Source organism: Gasterosteus aculeatus, chromosome 5 (assembly GCF_964276395.1).
Source record: "Gasterosteus aculeatus chromosome 5, fGasAcu3.hap1.1, whole genome shotgun sequence".
Taxonomy (NCBI): domain Eukaryota; kingdom Metazoa; phylum Chordata; class Actinopteri; order Perciformes; family Gasterosteidae; genus Gasterosteus; species Gasterosteus aculeatus.
In genome coordinates, this window is record NC_135692.1 from 8,681,635 (window position 1) to 8,703,984 (window position 22,350).

Consider the following 22,350-nt stretch of genomic DNA (forward strand, 5'->3'; position numbering starts at 1 on the left):
CCCCCTCCGACTCATCGGGGCTCGTGTTACGAGCCGAACTCGGATGGACATTGTCATCCGATGGACGATAAAAAATCTACAATTTGTATTGATATTTAGGTTTTTTATCGCCCGAATCTGACGCAGGAGTGAAATGCTGCTTGATCAGACAAGCACACCGGCCACAAGAACATAACGTTCAGCAACGGGAACACACGTTAATTATGGATTAAACACACTCAGTCAAAGGACAGAGAGGCACACAACTGCTCGTACTCACTTCAGATGGACACACACACACACACACACACACACACACACACGCACACACGCACGCACGCACGCACACACACACACACACACACACACACACACACACACACACACACACACACACACACACACACACACACACACACACACACACACACACACAGCTGGGCAGTGCTGCAGTGCAGGCAGTCGGGCTTTGAATAAACTGCAGAACCCCACCCTAATTGCAGATGGGCTACATATGTACCTAAAATACTTACTCACATCCAAACGAAAATATATATTTGACATGGAGAATATAAACAGATGTTTGAAGAGGCTTTGTGCTGTAAGAATTAATCACACAGTAACGATTGTGTTTTCCAGCCACTGACTTCCAATTTGTCTCATCGTGTGTGTGTGTGTGTGTGTGTTCTCAAAGATTCTCTTGATGAATTACAATGTTTCTACTTCCTTGTTGCATCATACGTGCCGATGATGCATGCGGTATAAATGCCACTGCGGTTCGGCGCAGTTTACATGTTTGTAGTCTACAGATCCACCAGATGGCAACAAACGCCGCGGAATGGTGAGAGAGATTCAGCTCATTCACTCACTCACACCGCTTCCTATCTGATGTTCATCTGTTCATCATTGAATGCTGTCTGGGGATCCTGATATTTTCCCGTTGGTTATTGTCCTCTCGAGGGTCCCAATTCTCTTTTTATTATATTTAATTTTTCCACATATTTTCACACTGTTTTCACCTTATTTCGTAATCACAAGATGGCAAAGCGATGCTCGGGAAGCACTGATACTACTGATGAATATTAGCTCGACCAATCGGGGGAAAAAATAATTTCAAACTGAAACTAGCTTGTTGCACGCTGAACTAATTGAGATGAACATTTAAGTTTCTCCATGCCGTGTCAATTACTAGAATAACTATCTTCCATTCTATGCCCGTTTTTGTGCGTTTTTCTGAGTGAAATGTGCGTCAACTCACCGGTCCAGCTGAGTCCGAGGTGGTCGGCTACTATCGCCATACGGAGGTCTGTTCTCTCACAGGGACTCTGAGGGCCTGTGGCGAGGAGCCAGGGAAGTGCGAGAAACAAACAATTAACACGGGACTTTATGACAATATCCCCCAAATTAACTTAATGTTAAACACTAAATGGCTCCAATAAAATGGCCACAGAGGAAGATCAATGATGAACGAAACAGTTTGGGATTGTGAACTTAAAGTTTGTCTATTTCAGATGTTTTAAACGTGTTTTAAGCATAATAACTACTAAATACCCAGTTTACACATGCCTACTTAATTAAAATGTGATATTGCGTCTTTGTTTTGAGGCATTTTCTGATGTGATAATCATATGGAACCCTGTGGTGCTCTCGACTGAACAAACAAAGACTAACTTTAGCTCACTGTCCCACCTCTAGAATAGAATATGAAATAGAAAAAGAGTTTTTCTGGCCAGACGCTCCTCAATGATTCAGTGTAGCATAACGGAGGCTTGCTAAAAGACGTAGTTTGACCTTTTGGGAAATGCGCTGTTCATAGATGAGGAAAATCAAAAAAGTCTGGTTTATACTAATTATTATTATTAAGCTTTCAGAAAGCTACTTTAATAGTAAACATTTCCTTATTGTCTTTACAATATCCGCCTTCATGCGCTGCCTAACAAGTACAACTAAACAATGAAAACCCCGAAAATGCTCAAAGTAATGAGACTACAGCGGCACCTACTTATCAAAGAACATCAGCGAGAAGTCAATATTAAAAGTATGAGGATGTGTGCGGCCAGAAAAGGAAAAAGAGGAAAATCACATAATCACGACATAATACTAGTAGTATTAGTTTTGGTAGTAAAAGTTTAGAGTTAAAGAGTTTTGCATCACATCACTAACGACAAACAACTACCATCAGGCAACATTCCCTCCCACTGATGAAAGCAATTCGTGGCTTCAACTTGGGATCAAAAGAATCTCGCTGCAGCAGGTTTCCCAACGACTTGCCGCTCGCCAACTCCGCCCCCGTGCAGCCGACATTTGTTTACGATCGTCAAGCTCAGCCAATGAATTGGTTTTCGCAGTGTTTTCAGGGGGCAAAAGTACCATCCAAAAGATTTCTACAAACCAGGCAAGCAGACCAAAACATACACAAGGTCTTATTTCCCCCTGAAAAATCTTCCACATATTGGGTCTTAATCTGGTCGACGGTCGAGGTGGGGGGGGGGGGGGGGGGGGGGGGGGGGGCGGTGGTGTCTTCGGGTGAGGTTGCAAGCTAACTCGACCTACGGTGTGAAATGATTGTGTGTGTGTGTGTGCGGTAGCCAAGTGTGCTTGCTTGCAAACCAATAATGGTCACTAAAAAAAGGTGTTTGCTGATATTGAAATTGCAGTGCACCAAAGACACAACTACAGTCTGTTGTAAAGCTTCCACCAGCCATTAATGTAATAAAGCACGTATTCAGACATCGCTTTCAATCAGCATGAAATCAGGAATCCAGCGACCGACTTTGAATATTGATACTGCCATCGATCCTCTGTGTCTAACCCTTTACCTGATTGTCTAAATCAGACAGCACAGGATACAGATAACAAGAATGACGGGAAGAAGAAGAAGAAGTAGTGACAGCTACACTTACGACGTCACATCACAAGGCACCCACAACAGCTACATGCATCTCAGAGAGAAAGATACGGAATAACAAGTGTTTAGAAAGAGTTTACAAACTAGTCTGCTTCTCCGTGTCAGTAGCCGTGATTGGTTGATCAACCTTACTCCCTTCCTCCTTCTGCTCTTGCTCCTTCCCTCCAAGTGTCCGCCTACTCTTCCTCCTGCTCCTCCTCATCCTCTCACTGCTGGCCTGCTCAACCTGAGCTCTCACATCTCTAGCAGATGGTGTTGATGTGGTGGTGCTGGTGGTGGTGGAGGTAGAGGTGCATGAAGGGCGGGAACTTCTAGAGGCTCTAGAGGGTTCTGACATGGAAGTGTTCCTGGCAGTGCTGAGGCTGCAGCTCTCTTCGTCCTCAGTGGCCAGAGTTTTCCCCTCTAACTGTCTTTCAGCCTCCTTGGGAGCGGTTTGGTCCAAACGTTTGGCTGCCTGGCTATGGGCTGCCCTCGTTTTACCCTTTTTGGAAACGACTGCAATGTTTTTTCGCCCAGTGTCACTTGTGCTTACCCTACATGTGGTTTTCACCGTGCTGAACCCGTGCTCATTACTGGATCTGCCTTTAGCTAGTGGTTTATCAACCCTACTGGGTTTCATACTTCTACCAATAACCACAGACTTAGTTGGAACCTGCTTCTGCTTCAGGGGACAAGAGGACTGTTTCATGGCTTTCATTACAGGGATTCTAGACTTAGAAAATAAATAAAAAGGGTCTAATCTTTCCCTGACATTGTGCATTACATGTTTCCTTGCTATAAATGTATCAGAATTGTCTTTTACAATTGAGTGACTTTGACTGCATAGTTTGCGCGTGAGCGCCCTGACTGGTAACCTGGACTTGCATAACTTGATAACTTTGACTTCTTTGGCTGCTGTGCTTGTTATTGCTACATTAGAATCAGCCCCACCTTCTCTGCTGTTCTCCTCTAGCTGATTGAATGATGCGTCTATCCTACGGACCTCCTGCGTAGTGGGTCCCACGGAGGACAACAAGCTGAACACAACATCGCCAGCCTGAATGACATCTGAACGAACGCAATGGGAGTCAGCGTTGCCGCTCAATGTTTGGGGATTGCCAATATGTGTGGACGGGGAGGAGAGAGAGTCTGTGCTTTGGTAATGTGTGTGATTTTCAGACGTCCAATCCAAATGGCTGGAAGTCCCTGAAGGAATTCTGAGATTTAAATAATAACCCGTGAGGCATGATGGTCCGTTATTCAAACAGTTATCTGTCAAGCCTGACGTATCAAAATAATCTGTATAGTTTGAGGTTGCAGAGTAAGAACTATCTATAGTTGTTCCTGAGGTTTTATCAGAGGGATCAAAGATGCCTGATTTCCTACATTTAGAACTGCTATTTGAAGCATCAGAACTTTTATCAGATGGAAACTTGAAGCCTGTTCTAAAAGTGGAGAATTTAGGCTCAGTGTTGGAAGTTGAGTCTCTGCATGTGGTGTAGCTGCCAGTTGCATTTGATATCTCTAGTTGGACGGTAGTGGTCTGAATGGAGACATGAGGGACTGTTAAGGTATCTATATGATCCTGAAATATAAACTCATCCCCATGTGGTGAGGAGGCATTCACCTCCGAGTCCCTGACCCTGTACCTGCCCGATGAGTAGTTATGCTCACCAATCTGAAAAAACTGGAGCCTCTCCTCCACCATGTCCCTCTTGCTCATGTCAATCGCACCACTGCGCGTCATCTCAAACATCTTCCCTTCATGGAAGGGGAATGGGTTTGGCTCGCTCGTTGGCGTGCTATCGTCCGTTGGTGTTCGGGCTGGGGTCGTGTCTGGTGTCGTGGCCTGAGACTGGTCGTCCACTGCCAGTCCAAAAGGCTTAGGCTCACCATTGCTTCCCCTCGTCCCGCCCAGGTCAACGACTTCTTCTTCTCCACCCTTACTGGGCCAGGGGTCAAAGTCCAGCCCCTTAGTGGCAACAGTCTTAAAAGTGGAATTAAACTCCTCTTCTAACTTATAACTAAAGTAAGTATCTGAAAATCCCTCCTTATCCGACTTGTTTGGTTCCTGAATTTTAGCCCCGTCGGGTGTTCCGCCATTTAAGGGGGGTTCCTTTGTGAAATTTTCCTTTTGAATTTCCTCCGGGGTTTTCTCCTCTTCAATAACTTCCAGTTTGGTGGGAGGAAAAGAGCGGTCAGTGGACCTATACGTGTCTGTCGCCCAGACGTCCCTCCGGCTGTCTGGAAGACCAATCTGACATAAATCTGCCTGCTCGCACAGGCCGTCATCCTCATCCTGAAGTTCATATCCATCTAGGGAGTCAATTTCTGTTGCATCTGTGTCATGAGAAAATTCGGCCGTTGTTGCTATTGAACAGTCCGTGATTGACTGGTCATTTCCATTCTGTTCATATTCGTAGTCCTCTCCTTTTCCATTAGAACCGTTGGAGCCATTGGTGCCACCATTGGGTTCTTTGTTGTTTCCATTTTTGTCATGTTTTTTGGATTTAGATGCCTTCTCCTTCTCCTTCCTCTTGTCCTCCTCCTCCTCAGAATCTTTCAGTTTCCTACAAGGAATGGTTTGAAATATTGACTTGTCATTTGACTGACTGTCATCTTCCCCCGGGGACACTGGGGTAGGGGGTTGGATACGTATAATTGGTTCGGTCAGCAGGTGCTTGTCATGTTCTTCCTGTAAGTTCACCTCCATCATATCTGTCTCAGTCTCTGAAGAGCCGCAGGAACCTTTCCTCTCAGTGTCAGACATTTCTGAAGCAGAGTCCAGAGGAGGAGGCGGAGGGAACTCAATATATGCAATACCTTTGTCTTTTGAGATCTCTTGGTGCTCCTTCTTGGCCATTTCATCATGCATGCCATTGACTGATGTTTCTTGCTGATTGAAATTATCAGGGAACTCTTGGTGTTTGTCATTACTCTTTGTTTCTTGTTCATTAGCATTAGCCAGGTCTTCTTGTGTGCTGTGAACAGTAGTTTTGCTTTGTGGTAGGACCTCTTTGAAGGAGAAAACAACTTTGCTTTGTTCATCTTCCTCTGATTCTTCTGACAACTCGATAATTGGGCTGTGTTTCCCAAGCATGAATTCCATGAAGCCATCAGGGGTCCTGGCCGTGAGGTCGTAGCTGACCTCCTCAGAGCTGGGGGTCTCTGGTGTAAGGGGGCTTTTCCCTGAGCTATCTATGAAAGACACCTGTTCTAGAGTGTCATCATCTGGGCTTATGGGGCTGAGTGCTGAGTTCTGTTTGACCGTGCACAGTGCTCCTTTGGCTTCCCGCTCTCCCTGCCTTCCCACCTGGACACTATTATAAACGGGTAACGTTTTAATGCCCTTGAAGTTCTCTTTGGTTGTTGTAGCAGCTGGGGGGGTTATGATTTTCTCCAGTGTTTCTCTAGGGCTAGAAAGGTTATTGGAGTTGGAATCTTTGAGTGCATTATCTAGAATTTCAAGGGTCAGATTTTCGTCTGTTTTGGCACGTATTGCCTGTATTTTGTTCTTAGATAATGTAGGTATCTGTGAAGGTTTAGTCATTGTCTGTTTCTTAGTCAATTCATTATCTAAAGTGGAAGGCGACAATACAGGAATTCGGGTTTCTGTCTTTTTTCTGAGATTTTTGTTTAGGGATTCTTCTGTTTCTTTTCTCAACCCCTCAGATATGACTTCCCTGGAAGCAGACTCACTTTTTGTGAGTTGTTGGCTGTTTTTACTATCACTTTCCTTCACTAGTAGTCGGTCCGTATCATGGACAACAGCTGCCTGACCTCTCTGACCTTTATTACTTTCTTTAAAATCCTGAATAACCGTAGAATTAATGTCTTTTCCTCTACAGCCGGTTTCACTCATTTGTTTTTGAAACAAAGGCTCTGGGATGTTTTTGTTTGGAGACTTGTCTTCTGAATGTTTTGGAGTTTTAGATGTTGATGATATCAGATCAGGTTCACTGGTTTCTGTGGCAGCACGTGTGTCCTTCTCATTGTCCTTTTTTGGGGTCACCTTTTGTGATGTTTCAGATACTTTTGACGCTTTTGCTCCTGCAAACTGGTAAACAGGAAGTTTGCTCTCCTGCAATTTCTTTATTGAAGGTTTTGGCTGTACTTGAGGAGGAGTTTTAGTTGGACTAGATTGATTTGTTTTTTGAGCCTCAGATTCAAACTTCATCCTAACGGCACTGACTTTAGATGTTGGTTTTACATGAGCGGGAGAAGAGGGTTCAGACTCACTGGTCTTAGTTTGAGGTTTCATTTGATCCTCACTGATATGATGGAGCATGCTTTTCTGGGGACTGCTTGGTAAGCTGGAACTTTTCTTTTCGGTTGCACTACCAAACATTCTATTAACAGAAGGCTCCCTAAGTTTGCTCTTAGTGCCCCCCTCTTCTGCTTTAGGTTTCTGCTGTGTTTTTTCTGGGGTACTGCAGACTGAACTAGGCCAGGACCGGGGTTCCTTCGGCTCTCGTCTCACAGGCTTTTTCTCGGGGGACTGCAACTCATCATTGAGCTTCTCCGTTTTGTCACGGAAGAACTGTGACACCTCACTGAGTTTTTCTTCAGCCTCCTTTACAGATTGATCCACCCTATCCTCATAAAGGAGCTTATCTCTGCCCCTGTCATGTTTATCCTCTGTAAATCTCATCCAAACAGCATGTTTAGGGCTGCCCTGCTCTGTGGAGTAATGCAGCACTGTCACCTTATCAAACTGAGATGGATCGTCTCTGTGCACAAACTTACCAGACTTAGGGGATCCATCTTTTGAAGACTTAGAAACAAACTCTCTTTTAGGGCTTCCATGCTGCTGACTCTCATTGCTACGACTACCACCACTCTCATCAGAAATGAGGTGGTGCTTTCTGTCAGCCATCATTGCTGAATCCTCTGTGTCAGAGTGAGACAGCGGTTGTGCGTCAAGTTTTTCGGAAAGAAGCATTTTCTCAGCATACCTGTACGACTCGCCTCTGATTTCTGATAGCTCATCGTCACAATACTCTATGGATTGCTGGCTCAATAGTTTCAGGGCTTTGTAAGAATCGTCTGCTATCAGCTGGGCAGAATTTGGGCGACTGTCCTCTTCCTGTGAAAGAGGGGTGTTAACTCGAGATGTTTCTAGGAAGGAGGGCAGAGATTCTTCTGCATTAAGTTCTTCTTCTTCCCGTTGTGCCTCATCGTAATCAGTAAGTTCCCTAATTCCATGGTCCCCCTTGTACACGTAAAGCTCAGGGTGTTTCTTGGCTTCCCTGAAAATAACCTCGGTCGGCTCTGCTGCGCTGTGGCCCTTTTCGATATGAACCTCAATTATTCTTTCAACTTTGGGTTTGGATTTAATGTCTCTGTCGAGAAATCTAGGAGTCAGCTCATCACCTTTTACAGAATCCTGGTTAGCTTTGTGCTCAAAGAGGCCTGCTAGTTCTTTAGATGGGTCCCTGCCTGACTGGAAAGCTTTCATGATATCCCTAACTGACATACCTTCCTCTATCATCTCTGCACCGTCAGTGAGTTTGGGCTTGTGATAAACCATTCTAGTTGTAGTAGTGATTTGAGTTTCCTCTTTAAGACACACACTTTTGCTCATCATTGAGTCCTCCTCTGGTATTTTCATCTGCAGGGCTTTCAGAGAGCTTGTTGAAGCTCCATCTGGCTCTATAGAAGGAAGAGCACATGCAGCCTCCCCCATGAGTAAAGGCTCAAAAGGATCATCAGGCAGCTCATAGCTCCTAATGTGGACTTCCGTCCTGGTCTCACTCACGCAGGGCGGTATGGGTGAATCGGTGAATAAAGGCTTGGGTCCTGTGCTCTCGGCACTCTGAGGAGCAGAGGGTGTTTTTTCACTCCTGGTCTCGAAGCCGCTGTCCGACAGTGGACTCTTATCCTGCTCATGGGAAAGATCCTCGGGTGACTCCAAAATAGTGTCCGTCCCCTGATACGATTCAGCAAGTTTGCTCAGATCTTTCTCTGAGGGAGACCGGAGCATGCCGGAAACAGGTGGAGGCATCTTGAGTTTGTGCTCTTGTATCGACATGGATGGTTTAAGAACACGTTTCTGTTTCTCTTCCCCTTCCCGCTTTGCCTCCTCCTCGTACCTACACTTTAACTCAGCCATTCTGGAAAGTGAGCTAGCGCCCATGTCATTTGTTAAAAATTCTATTACTTTAGCCAACTCTAACTCTTTGCTCGACATGGACTGCTGCTTGAGGAGGAGTGTGTGTTCATCAAAAGGAGGGTAATGGTCTGCGAGGGAATTACTTTGTGCCTCCTCAATCTCGTCTTTGGAAAACTCTTCCCATTCGTCCTCTGAGGCTCTTTGCTTACCTGCAACGGCCTTCCCTTCACTCTTGACATCTTTCTTTAATATATTACTTACTTTCACTAAATCTTCCTTCACTTTCTCCACTAGACTAAAAGGTTCCTCATCCTCTAACTTGGCCTCTTTTGGAGTGCCAGTATGTGATGTTTGAACGGTTTTAGCTGCTGTCTGTGTGTCTGTCTGTAGGATGGCCGTCATTCTGATCAGGTCCTTCTTCATGTCCGCCACATCTTTTAGTATCTCCTGGTTGGTAGTTCCAGTTGGGTGGATGATGGGTGGTGTGATGAATGGAGGGGATTTCATTTGGGAGTTTATTTTTGATGAGGTAACGCAGGAAGACATAGAGGAAGAGGAAAAAGCATGAGAAGAATCAGGCAGCGACATTTTTAGGGATCCGGGCCCTGGTTTGGCAGATGTCTCTGGAATGACGTTGATTAACGAAAACACAGGTACTGTCACCGTGTTAGAAGGAACTACCGAGCTGGAGGAGGCGGCAACTGATTTGAGAGGCCGGTAAGCACCGCTTGTTGCCGCAGACTTACGCGGAGAAGAAAGAGATCTAAGAGTGCTGTAGTTCGACGCAGAATACGAGTCTATAGCTTCATTTATGGCTGCGCTGACACCAGTGGTCGCTGCCTGGGTGGTGGCCTGGATCCTCTCTTGAAGGCTGCTACTTCTCTCGGAGAGATGGCGAGAAGAAGGAGAGGATGGCGTGGAGGAGGAGGATGGGTATTTTACAGGAGAGACCGATCCGTTCCTCATGGACAACTCTGAGGAAGCGATGGTTGTCTGCCCAGTTGAGGAGAGTGACGAGATCGACGACCTCCCTCCTCTGGATGATAGTGTTGAATCTACAGAGGTTTTCAAAGACGACATGTTGGACGTGCTTTTAACAGAAGAAAGGTGAGGTGCGCTGGCATCTGTTGTAATTGTGGACCCAAGGGAAGTTTTATAAAACCCCTTTGGCGATGCTGGAGCAGTAATAGAGACTGATGGCCTCTCTGATACAGAACCATTAGGTATCGAGTGCAGTGGGGAAGTCCTTGATGTGTATGCTGAAGCAAGGTTTTTGATAGATAATGGATCTGTTGCAGGTTTATATGGGCTTCCAGGGGACACAACGCTGGCAGACCCCTGGACAGGGTACTGACCCAGCTGGACAACTGTCTTTATGGGTGAGGGCATAGTTCTATAAGACCTGATGGGGGATGAAGACATTAAGTCACTGACAGATTTTACTGGGGAAGACTCCAAGGTGGCATCCATTGTTGCGGCGCATGCGGGCGATGGGGAGGACAGGGGCCAGGACGTTTTCAATGGAGAAGCAGCTGGTGAGCCTGCCGGTGAATCGGTACAGGTGAGGGGACCCCCCACTCCGACGGGCCTTGTTTGGCCAGGGACGGTAATAGGAGCAGTCGACCATGGTGAGTAAGTTCGGGTTGGAAAGACAGGTTTGTGAGGGTAACCAGCAGGCAGTGTTCTTGCTGTTGTGCTTCGCTCAACTGCAGTTTCTTCAGATGGATTTGTAAAAATAATGAAGGATGGGGAAAAAGAATAATAAAAAGGAATGTGGAATAGTAAAGATAACAAAATGTATGGTGGGGAAGGAAAAGGAATACAAAATGTGAGAGAAAAAAAAAAGAGATCAGAGGAGGAAGAGTTTATCAGTGACGCAGTCCTGGTATCAAGGAAGGAAAAATAGCAGTTTTATGAAGTGCTTACATATGAGTTTTGGTTGAAGATGAAGTTAGGAAAAGAAAACGGTTCTGTTCCAGTGTGATTCAAGATGAGGATATAACGCAAACAGCGAAAATTAGGAATAAACTAAACAAAGCACATTGAGCAGCAAAGTATAATTTAAAAGGCAATGGCATAGACTAACAAATGAGAAACAGAAGAATGGTAGGACAAATGCAGCAGGATCAACACAAAAACTATTTTTCTCTTTGGACTTCAAATGTTCAAAAATCAGCGCATGGATTCTGGCTGTAATTTCAATCCGCTTTTTTAAGTGCCTTTTATCTGTTTGGTCCAAAAACTACTCAATGACAGATCTCCCAAAGACAATCTAGACACAACTGAGCCAACGGCCTCAGAGGATTCCATTTTCTCATTTCTAATATAAAACCAAATATGACAAAATGTTTGCAAGATCAATATGAACTGGTGACAAGCACAACTTTAAAATAAGACATCCTAAAAGAAAGCCAAACTCAAGACCTCCTAACATGCATTTATGTCCCACAAAAAGCTGCTACATCATCGCAAAACAGCTATAAACTCAGAGGGGACAAAGGAAAAAAAGAACATTTCATTTTGCTTTGACAGCCCTCCCAAATGCGTAAAACATTGAGTTGGTAAGTCAAAGAAAATTCGGAATGTTGCTGCACTTGGACTTATAAAACTCGGCAGTGCAAATCAACCAAACAAACCCAGAGGAAGAACAACTCACAACGTGGGCAAGCACAGCACAAAAACCACTCATTGACCCATGCAAAAATATGTACCATGTCGTAAACAAGCATGTGGACGGTGCATGTTATGTAGGATGAGAAGTATGCATGTATTACATTAAGTAATTCACATCGGTCTACATATCGTTCACGCATTTAACTAAAATGGTTAATAAACTTTGAACTTTAAATTTATCCAGCAAAAACTGCCATTAATATACTCATCAATTGGTTAGTGAAAATGTCAAAACTCACTCAGTGCAGGCTCGGCCAGATAGCTGTAGCGCTTACGTAAGGCTAGGGATGCAAAGGTATGACGTCGCTCTGGCTTTTCAGTCTGCAACAATAGCAAACAACACAAGAACCTATTAGTCCTAAGCCCCCTACATTGTGCGATGCGGCCAATTGACCAACATTTGGACATTATAAATGTCAAATTAAAGCAAACCCAATGGTGTGCATTAGTTTGTGTTAAAGTCAAACAAAGCCCATATTTAACTGTTTCATAAAGGGCCAGGAAATTCTCCTTTAAGAGTTTTCGCTGTGCTTCAATATTCTTTTCTTTGTAAGTACAGACATCACTAACAAGGAGTTTTACAATGCCATGCTAGCCAAATTAACGTAAGTTAGTCATGATAAGGCTGAAAACTCTAATTGATAAGAGAGTTAAGTCTTAACTTAAGTACAATATCAATAAAATCAATAAATCTCACTCGTATCACAGAGCGGAAGGGGTAAGGATAGCACATAAAATAAATATTTTTTTTCCATATCTACATTGGAGCATGCAAAATTGAGCAGCTAAAGATTCTTTGAACAAGAACAGCTTGTATTGTCCTTGTAGAAGCGGAAATGATAATGCTAATATGAAGCGGGGCAGCTATAGTTGTAGCGCAGAGGGCAGCGAATGGTGGGGAGGGTGCGGTTTACCTCATCCTCGGCATCTGACTCCATTTCCTGGTTCCCAAGATGCATTGCAGAAACAGGGGGAGTAACATAATGGAAAGCAGGGGGGGAAAAGAAACATCAGGGTGTGAAAAAGGAGTGATTGACTGAAGCTCCAATCAAGACGAGAAGCCACTTTAGCAAAAACAAAACACCGACTGAACAAACACCAAAAAAAGAAAAGAGACACCGAGCAGCAAATGAGTTCAAGCCACAGAAAGCCAGCCTTACAATCAGAAACAAGCCTTTTGCACAAAAGCCCTCAGCCAAAAGCATGTCATCCAAATCAAATGGTAGGAAGGAACAATATGAAACAGCCAATGACAAGAATCCACTGCAGAGCTGTCCCCTCAACATAGAGAGAAGCTTAAAACAGATAAAAGACACAGTGGCGGCGGTCTGGCCGAAGACTCTCTGTCTTTCATCTATCCGTTATCGGGAGGAGGAGAAGGAGGAGGGGGGGCGAAAAAACCCTGACCGCGAGTATGGTTGTGGAGATGAAAAAACAAAGAATGGTGAGTTCTTGCCACCTTACCTTCTTCACGGCAGGAAGTGTGATGTTCAGGTTGCACACGGCAGTTTGGGGGAGGCCTTTGGTGGTCTTACACTCCTTGAGGAACGTAAGGCGGCCACACGGCTCCTGGCCGGGGTCTCTCACCTAGAGAGAGGACATTGCTTCTTTATGCACCACGTCTCATCACCGCAGAGCTACTGCACACTTTTCTTTTAACAATAGGGATATATGGACAATGTCTTCGATCCTGATTTCGTATTGCCATGAGGATATAACTTGTTTCAAATACAGCATAATTGGACTAAGACAATAGTTTGATTTATCAACACTGTGTTCCCTTAGAAGAATTCTTATCAATTAAGACAGTTGTTTATCATTATTATTATTATTATTATCATATTACAATCCAGCCATAATCCATGTGCACATAAATGTGCATGTTCTTTGTTAAAGACAACGGTATACACATATAAAGTATATTTTACACAGAAGGATAATGTAAAAACTGTAATTAGAAGGTAAAGCCTAGTAGGTAACAAAAGAAAAGAAGACGTTAAGGTCCACCAAGAGGGGGTTTATAGAAAAACACATTTCAAAGCAGCCTTTGGAGATTTGCTGACTGACTGTACAACATGTTCTTATACTTTACTTATTCAAGCTTCCGTCCACCTTGTTTATTTCCCTGTTCATATCCACAATACTGTGTATTTTTGCTTTATGTATAAGCTTTTCAGACATCTAATTCGGCTTTTGTTGGACAGACTGCAAAACCACATTTATTCGTAACCCGACACGTGGATCCCAGAAACCGTGAATCTAGTTGGTGAGCAGCAACAACAGCTCTCACCAGATGATGCCAGAGGATTGATTGTGCGTAATGTGTGATTAATGGGCCGATCGATGACATCTGGTTGTTCATTGGCGAGTAGCGGGAACTAGGTTAGCCCCTGAGGTCACTGGGTGAGAGCGGGGCAGCAAAAGGGGAATAGAACAACGATGCAGTAATTTAACAGCGACACAATTGTCCCAGCTGCCTTTTCTCCAGATGTGTGGCCCTCTCCTGTACTAGTATCGGTAGGTCCTTGTACAGACTTTTAAAAATGGAATAAGACACACACACGCCGAGGGTTGCATGTTTTATTGGAGTGTATTGATGTCTGGTTTCCGCCGGATGTTGTTGCTGCCTCAGCTAGAATTGATTGGAGGCGGGGCCTGTAGAGACAAACACAAACCTCCGTCCGGCTAGCTGGTGTCATCTCATCGATCAACGTGCTTCTTGTGCTTTACATCACACAAAACGGTGTTCACAGTGTTTTTGATAACATGTGACATCCGTGTTAAAAGTCTCTTACCTCTGTCGGGTCTCCTCTGCAGGGCGGTCGGGCTAATAGACTCCAAATGGTACCTGAGCATGAATTTAAAGTTCTGGGAAGTACCATGTAGTAACAAGTACAGGGGGGCAGTTTAATCTCCAGTTCAGGCTTATTTCATTCCAGCAGCAATTTGATTTTTTTAGGTTCAGCACCTTTCTGATGTTTTATAAGGCATCTTCTGGTTTGTTCCTTGTGATGTGTTTCTGTATGAGTAAACTTGTTGTCACGCGAGGGTCCGGGTTCCCTCGACTCTACCAGAGTGATAGATAAGATCGTTTTGTTTTATTTGTAAATTGTGGGTTGAATAAACACCTGGTTGTTCTGCACTCGGGGCTCAAGCTTCCTGCTTTGGAAAGCCCTGCCCCTGCGTGTGGTAACCGCAACGCGACTTAGGAGTCTTCCACGTCCACATTCACGCTGAAGAAAGAGGTCGTTGGAAGCAATAGCGAGGACGAGAACGAAGGCAGTACCTTGACACAGAAGGGTAGACGGTTCTCCTTGAAGGCGTAGAAGTTGAGAACTAACTGCTGACCACCTTTAGTCAGAGGAGCCAGGTTTCCGTAGCAGTCCACATAGATGGGCCTTCCCTCCAGAACCTGAGAGAGCACATCACAGAGGTAAGGACCCACGGCGAGGTCTGGAAGTGGCCCGTAACCCTCAGAATAATAGTTCCCTCAGCAATTATTTACAACACAGCTTCCTGTGTCTTTACAGGAGAAGTCTACATTTGCAGGAGTTTGCTCAGACCACTGCAGCGCTGACATTTGGAAACGTTACCATCACTCTAATGCAGTGGTAAATGGGTGCACGTGAAGGCACCCAGGGGGTACGTGAGATCTTTTTTTTTTTTAGATAAATATACAATTGGCATCTCTCCAAATCCTTTAAAAATAGTTTAACTTCATATATTTTATATTCAGTAAACTATTCAATTTTATTATCCCAAAAACGCATAGTCTCCCCCGCATCAGAATGCTTTGACCCAACCTGGCACACGCCCCCTGTCATCACCTGTCAATCACGGCTGCCTGGAAAGCTCAAAAAGGAATCGTGGTTGAAAACACGTCCTCGAGGCGCAACCCACCCACAGCTTAGTGTTGTTTCAGTGTTAACAGTTCAAGAAATCAGACACTGATGGCTTAGAAGAAATATTATCCGTATAATATAATGGGTTGTGAACCACTGCTCTAAGGCACTTGTATTAACCAGCTATTATATTCAAACCAACAGTTTAAAAAAATATAAAACATATTCTACATGTGCTGCACATGTGAACTGAAAAAACAAGACAAAAAGTCTCCGTTAGATTAAACAACATTTAATTTAGTTACTGCATTCCATGGACAATAGCTCTGCGCACATGTGCTTTCCACACAAAGCTGGTTGCCTGCTCGTCTCTTTGTGTCGGCGCTACATTAGTCTGCCGTTGATAAGCGGTGATCGACATGGGATTTATGTACGTGGCAATCTATTAAAACCCTAAAAGAGGCTCGATTACAAATCAGTTTTTAAATTAAGCTTCAAAAATGAACCTCACACTCTGAAGGGAACATAAAATATAACAACCAACTTATATTCATGTACCTCTATGTCTTTGCTCCTGGCAACCTCCTCGAAGTTCTCCTGCTGCTCCAGGGTCTTGTCCACCTTGTCATCCGTCATACAGAAGCACCTCAGTCTGGACTCCACTGGGTCGTTCGTCTTAGCAAACACCACAAACTTGGCCATGTAGGGAACGCAGATGAGCTCCCTGTACAGCTGCATGGCCAGACCCACCGTCTCCGGGATCTGGTGGCAGTCGGCTAACCAGAACCTGCATGAATAGGAAAAAAAAAGGAAAAAGACAGCGGTGAACATTTCAGACAAATGGAAAACAGCTGAGAATAACTACAGCGTTGCACGCGGTCACGTCTCACCTGGCAGAGACGTTGGTGGTGAAGGAGACGCAGTCGTTGACGAAGGTCAGAGGAGTTGTGCCAGTGATGTCTTCCCACTGTGCCGGCGACGTGCCACCTGGGAGACGAAACAGAAAGATCCTCTTTTCATACGATTCATTTTTCTACAACCCATGTACAGGAACCACATAATCTGCCCTACCATCCACGAGACAGCCGTTTGTGCGCCACCTGCACATATATACCAATCCTCAAACATTCAACATCTAAATAAATTATCAGCCTTTCCAAAAAAAAAATAATAATAATCACAAATCAGTCAAGAAGATCGTTGCACAAGTAACCATCAGGCAGACACACACCTGTAATGCTGCAGAGGAGGCGGAGACATGGAGTAGAGTCTCCTTTGTAGCCGTTGGTGAGCCCCTCCCCTGAGAGAGGCGGGATCGGGATTGTCATGGTGATGGGCTTGTGAAACTTTCTCCGCCTGGGCTCCACGGTAACGATGGGGCTGAAGGTTGCTCGGTTACCGAGGATTTTCTTGACATTGTCGTCCGGTACCGGCTGGGCCTAGGAGACGAGAGAGCAGGGATGTGTGTTTAATGAGTGCGTGGGTTTGTGTACCTACATGTACATTTGTGTGGAATTGTCAGTAGCTTCTGGCGCTGCGGTCAAAAACCCGCGCGACGGAAGAAGGAAAAAATACAATTTCTCATCTCACCTGCAGTCCAACTTTGATCTTCTTGGTTAAGGCGCCCTCGGGGAAGGAAGCTTGAACCAACGGGACGCTCCGGCTGCACAGAGTCCCGCCCTCTGGTCCCATCTGATTGGTCTCCTGCCTGATTCGAGACACGACGGCAAAGTACTGTGGGAAGTCTTTGGTGATGATCCGGCAGATTCTCTTCCTCTCCAGCTCCTCAGCACTGTCTAGTTCTACAGGGAACGCAAATACATAAATAACACGTAAATGATAGAATTCACTTTCCAAACCTATAGAGGCGGTTCAGTCTGTAGGACAACCAGATATGTTGATTATGCTTGCCTTGTCAGACTTTCCTGTTCCCCGCTGTATTTTACTAGAAGTTAAATAAAGACTTTACCTTCATCCATCCCACCCAGGAGCTGATTGAGGTTGTCGCTCTTGTAGTCGTACAGGTGCTCCTTCCAGGTCTCTCCGTTCTCGCTGCGCAGCAGGATCAGCTCCCTCTCCTGGCCTCGCATTGAGCCAAAATGTGGGATCTCCACTATCACGGGCCTGGCAGGGTACATGAAGTATGGCTTAATTTATGATATACATTTAAGACTGAAATCCAGAAAACAGAGGTTTAGTTCTCTGTAAATACATTTATAGTTAAATGTAATCCAATGCAAACTAAAATAAATAGAATAGATAAGTGAAATACTAACAAAGAGGGACATTGTCAGAAACACACTGCACAAGTATGGATGAGCTCTGGTTCCGCTCATGACAGCGCTACCTCCTAATGACGTGACTGTGGTCGTGCTGCAGCTCGATGGGACGTCTCGCGTCATCCATTGGCATGATTTGACAGAAGCCACGTGAGGCGGAATGATGAGTGAGGGGTGAAAGCTGCACAGCCCTTTCCTCAAACAAGGCATGATGGCAACACACAAGGAGAGCTGGATGAACGCGCTCTGGTCTGATGAGGAGCGTTTTTCCCCTCTGAGTACAGCGCACCAAACGGGACAGAGAGGAACTCTATTCATCAATCATCCACAAGATGATTGTCCATCAGGTTCTGCATGAACAGTAGTATTTTCAGACAAAAGCACAGATGAATCCAGGTTTAAGCGGAGGTAGAGAAGCCACCTGCGTGGGATTTAATTTTTGACCAAGAACTCTGCCCAAGAGATTAATTAACAAGTAACTAGGTTAATGTTATATACTGAAGAAAAGAGTATTGCACTTTTCAACGTTCAGATTCCACCAGCTTCTCTAAAAGGAAAAACGGAGCCAAGTCACAACCTTCTGCTAAATGGCAGCAACTCACGTTTCGGTGGTTGCCGACTAATGGCTGTGAAAGAGTCAACAATGACTTATGTTCCCGATGGTGCCGCGATCTCTTTTTATAGGTAACGGTAATTTAAAGCGTAGACGGCGCTGCCGAGAGAATGACAACAACTTTGACTGCCGCTCACTCGGTCTGACTACGAGTTATGAGAATATGCTTGAAACGATCTCAAACGCAGAATTACATTTTAATGAGTTGCTTAAATTACCAGGAGAGTATTTGATCAAGATGCTAGGTGACAAATCCCCAACAATCCCCATAACAACCGAAGAACAGCGCGTTTACTGCCGAGTGACGGTCAGCACTGAGTCCTGAGCCCGGATGTTTCACTGTGTGGATCTGCACAACTTTGCACAACGCGTTCTTCTAACGTCTCTTGAAATAAATTACACACAAATATTGTGGGATGACATAAGAACTGGTTGTGAGGAGATGAAGTAAAATAACAGCGGCCATGAGAAGCGGTATGATGTGCGGCTTGAGGAGGAAAAGGCTCATGCCCAACAAGCGCAGTTCAGTCCAAACAGCCAATCCAAACCTTTACTTTCAGTGAGCTGAAAGCTTCTGAAATAAAAATAAGTTCAATGGTCTCTAAGTGAAAGTGGCTGCAAAAGTCACCGTAATGGATTCAAAGTTATACTGGGTAGTTTTAGGAAGAATTGTCTCACTCCTAGTGAAAAAGCTGTAGTCTCTCCCTAAGAATGTTATTGTGGATAAACTTGGTGGATAAACGCTGTGATGGATCCACCAATCAGCTTACTTTCATTACAACTACTAATCAATAACAAAACTAGTTTGTCTCCCTTTCGAAACGTCCACAGCGTCATCGATTTCTTCCCAAAACTACGTTTCCTAACAAATCAACAGCGGTGGGAAAAATAAATCACATCCATCCAGCATGAGGCAGCCTTCGGTCACGTCGTTTCCCTCGAGGGAGGTGGGACGTACAGGGGCGTAGCGGGCGGGCGGGCGGGGGGGGGGTCGGGGTGCTACGTTTGGTTCCTACCCAACAAATCTAGTTCCTCTGGGTCCCAGCTGAAGCACTGGACTGACCAGGCTCTCGCCTTCATTAAGGGCTGGCAGCTTTCGGGGAAGGTGTAGTTTACTGCGTCCGCAAGATCATGAAACACCCACGCATGATTGCACACGCGCACACACACACACACGCGCGCACGCACACACACACGTAAAGTCAGTATAAACAGACGCCCCTGGGTTGCATCAGTAAAAACATGTATCTTCTGTCTATTACTCATCAGTGACACTGACAATAAAAGTTTGCCGGTTGATGTGTTATTATATAAATAAAAGTAGTCACAGACAAATACTTGATCAGGTCAAAAATACAAAAGGTATTAGTGTTAAAATATGCTCAGCATTCTCCTTTTGAAGAATAACTCTTTTCAAAAATATTTCATTATAATTCATAATGTATCGACGTGCAATTTACATCAGTGCAGCTTTTTTCTTTTTTAAGGAGAAAAAGTATAAAAAATGTTCTTTTCAATAGATTTCAGGCGTTTGATTAGTAATTCCTCATTTATTTTTTGTTGGCTTGATCAAATGTATGTTCATAATACAGATCCTTTAAAATGTCTGTATTATGATCAGTCTGCAAGTTTATCCTGCACTTTTGGACACGTATTTATTCCTCACACCAATTTGTCTAAAATGTTTTTAATTAGCTCCAATAGTCATCAGCTTTAGACCGATGAACAACGATAAGCTGAAATCAACTTCAGAACCATCTCCGTCAAACATTCAGACATATAAGCTGTATTTTGTTTACACACTTTTCGAACACTTTGCCGAAGCAGGAACTTGATGCCTGAGGACGAGCACACTGCAGCGATTACACTGTAACTGCAAATCAAGCAGCCGGTATTCCACCTAAACATGCACGTCCACTCGCTCCACACGACAGTGGCGTCAACGCGGATGGCTGGAGATGGCGATGGCGAGAAGCGGAAGGGAGGAGATGTCCGAGTGGTCCGACTAAAGTCAATAAGCAAACAAAGCGAGGCTTTGGCGACAACGCCGCATCTTACCCGAGGAACTGGGCCCCCGCGGGGCCGACCTCCACCAGCCGGCTGGCCAGGCCTTCTCCCTCCACCATCGGGGGAGGCGATGCCAGCTTGTGCCTCTTGACCAGTCGGCAGGTGATCCTGGTGGGCGCCGTGCACTTCCTGGGCGGGATGATGATGCGCATGCCGTTGTGGCGGCTTCCTCTCATGGAGCCGCCCCTGGCGTCGACCATGAAGCTGACCAGGAACCTGGCGGAGCGGGAGGGGAAAAAGAAAAGAGGAAAGAGACAAAGAGCGATGGGAGAGAGAGAGAGAAAGAGGGGAGAGAAGAAGTGAATGGGAGATAAGCGTGTTGGGAGGAAAAGAGATGAGAGGGTGTAAGGAAAACAGAATGGAACGAGAAGGAAATACACGTTGATTAAATGGCAGTATTGATGGAGAGCGAGGAGCTTCGCTGAAGTCCCGTCTCATGCTTTGATCCTCAAAAACACACAAAAAAGCAAAACCAAAAGTGTGGGGAAAAAGATCTATAAAGAAAGGTGAAGCGCTTTCTGTGTTGCTGTGGCTGCGCAGTGACATTTCTTTTCAAAAAAGATGTCGTTATGTTGACAGAAAATATTCTTGAGTGGGTTTTATTTTGTGTGGATGAAGAAGCCAAGACGCCAAAACAGGAGCCTCAAGTGTGTTTTATCCGTGTTAGAAGGTATTGTATTGATAATACGTGCGCACACACACACACAAACTTCACACCATGCTATTTGGTGAAACAAGGTGCCATGTTAGTTTCGATTCCTTTTGAACAATTGTCATTTTGCTTTAACTCATCCTCTGAAAAGTAGGATTGAGTCTAAAGAAAATGTAAATATTCACTCGGACTCAAATACGTGAACACACACGTTATCTGTGATTGCAGTTGATCTACCTGGAGCAGGTTGGCTAATAATTTGAGAAAAAAACCTTCAAATCTGGCTGCACAGCTTTAAATTCTACCAAAAACTCATTCAGATCCCTTCAAATAAAAAAGAACGACCACAAGCCCACAATAAATCCAAATCTGTAACAACACAGTTCATGAGTGAGGAGGGCAGACACGGACGTTATGAGGTGAACGCAGTCGGGGGGGTTAAAAGCCACGAAAACAAGGCGGTGGAGGTGACAAAAGAGGGCGACCAGTCACGGTCAATCACCTGCTGTCGTACTGCGGGAGCGGAGAGGAAAAACTGCAGGATGGACGACAAAGCAGCGCAGGAGCGACAGGTCAACAACAGAGCTTCGTCACCGCGGAAACACCAGCGAGAAGACGACGTGGGGATAGCTCCGCCCTACGGGGAGGATCCCCTCGCTCGCTTTCCGGCGCAGTGAGTTAGGATGGTTTCACCAAACTAGTTAACCGGTTTGGTGAAAACAGACTCAGGTCCGTTTGGGCCTGTGAGACAGCTGTCAATCAAGCACCCAACAACCGAACCAAAGATTAAACCCAAGAGCTTGACTCATAATAATTAATACAGTTCAGGTGTACAACCATGAATCAACACAATAACTGGGCAATATACACATGTGACCCCCCCCCCCCCTCCCCTCGAGGGTCCTGATGACAAATCCCCAGAACTAGAGACGCCAATTCACCGGACATAGTTTTTACCCAACGTATACGCCAGAATGTGACCCAGCGTATTTCCCACACAGCTTCCACACGTTGGCCGGGTCACATGTGCTGCTGCGAGGGCCGTGACTGAGCCGTACCTGCAGCGTCGGGGGAGCTTTGGCCTTAGATTTGATTAAATAGAGAATAAAAACTAGTCTCATCTCCCTCAGATATGCTTTCCGGGTACCGTGTTATTGTACAGTTATCACAGAAATTAAGGGAAATGTCCATTTTTGTTTTAAAACACCAAACAGTCAGAGACGGGGAGGAAGGGTGGGAAGGTGGG

The 22,350-nt window shown here is 45.0% G+C and overlaps 1 protein-coding gene across 50 annotated transcripts in view; it reads right to left on the reverse strand.

Annotated features, from left to right (window-relative positions):
* LOC120819509 (ankyrin-3-like) overlaps nt 1-22,350 on the reverse strand; it is a 98,123-nt gene that overhangs the window by 9,652 nt on the left and 66,121 nt on the right. For 16 of the 50 annotated variants that reach the window (XM_078103111.1, XM_078103107.1, XM_078103105.1 and 13 more), the window contains 13 exons: nt 21,607-21,639; nt 20,444-20,668; nt 17,463-17,617; nt 17,084-17,295; nt 16,725-16,932; nt 16,384-16,480; nt 16,052-16,280; nt 14,938-15,063; nt 13,116-13,238; nt 12,566-12,592; nt 11,891-11,972; nt 2,972-10,693; nt 1,238-1,312 (listed from right to left, as the gene is read on the reverse strand). In XM_078103111.1, coding sequence (XP_077959237.1) covers nt 1,238-1,312; nt 2,972-10,693; nt 11,891-11,972; nt 12,566-12,592; nt 13,116-13,238; nt 14,938-15,063; nt 16,052-16,280; nt 16,384-16,480; nt 16,725-16,932; nt 17,084-17,295; nt 17,463-17,617; nt 20,444-20,668; nt 21,607-21,639 — 9,314 coding nt within the window. The remainder of the gene's footprint in view (nt 1-1,237; nt 1,313-2,971; nt 10,694-11,890; nt 11,973-12,565; nt 12,593-13,115; nt 13,239-14,937; nt 15,064-16,051; nt 16,281-16,383; nt 16,481-16,724; nt 16,933-17,083; nt 17,296-17,462; nt 17,618-20,443; nt 20,669-21,606; nt 21,640-22,350) is intronic. The other 34 variants (XM_078103124.1, XM_078103123.1, XM_078103117.1 and 31 more) reach the window with 7 other exon arrangements.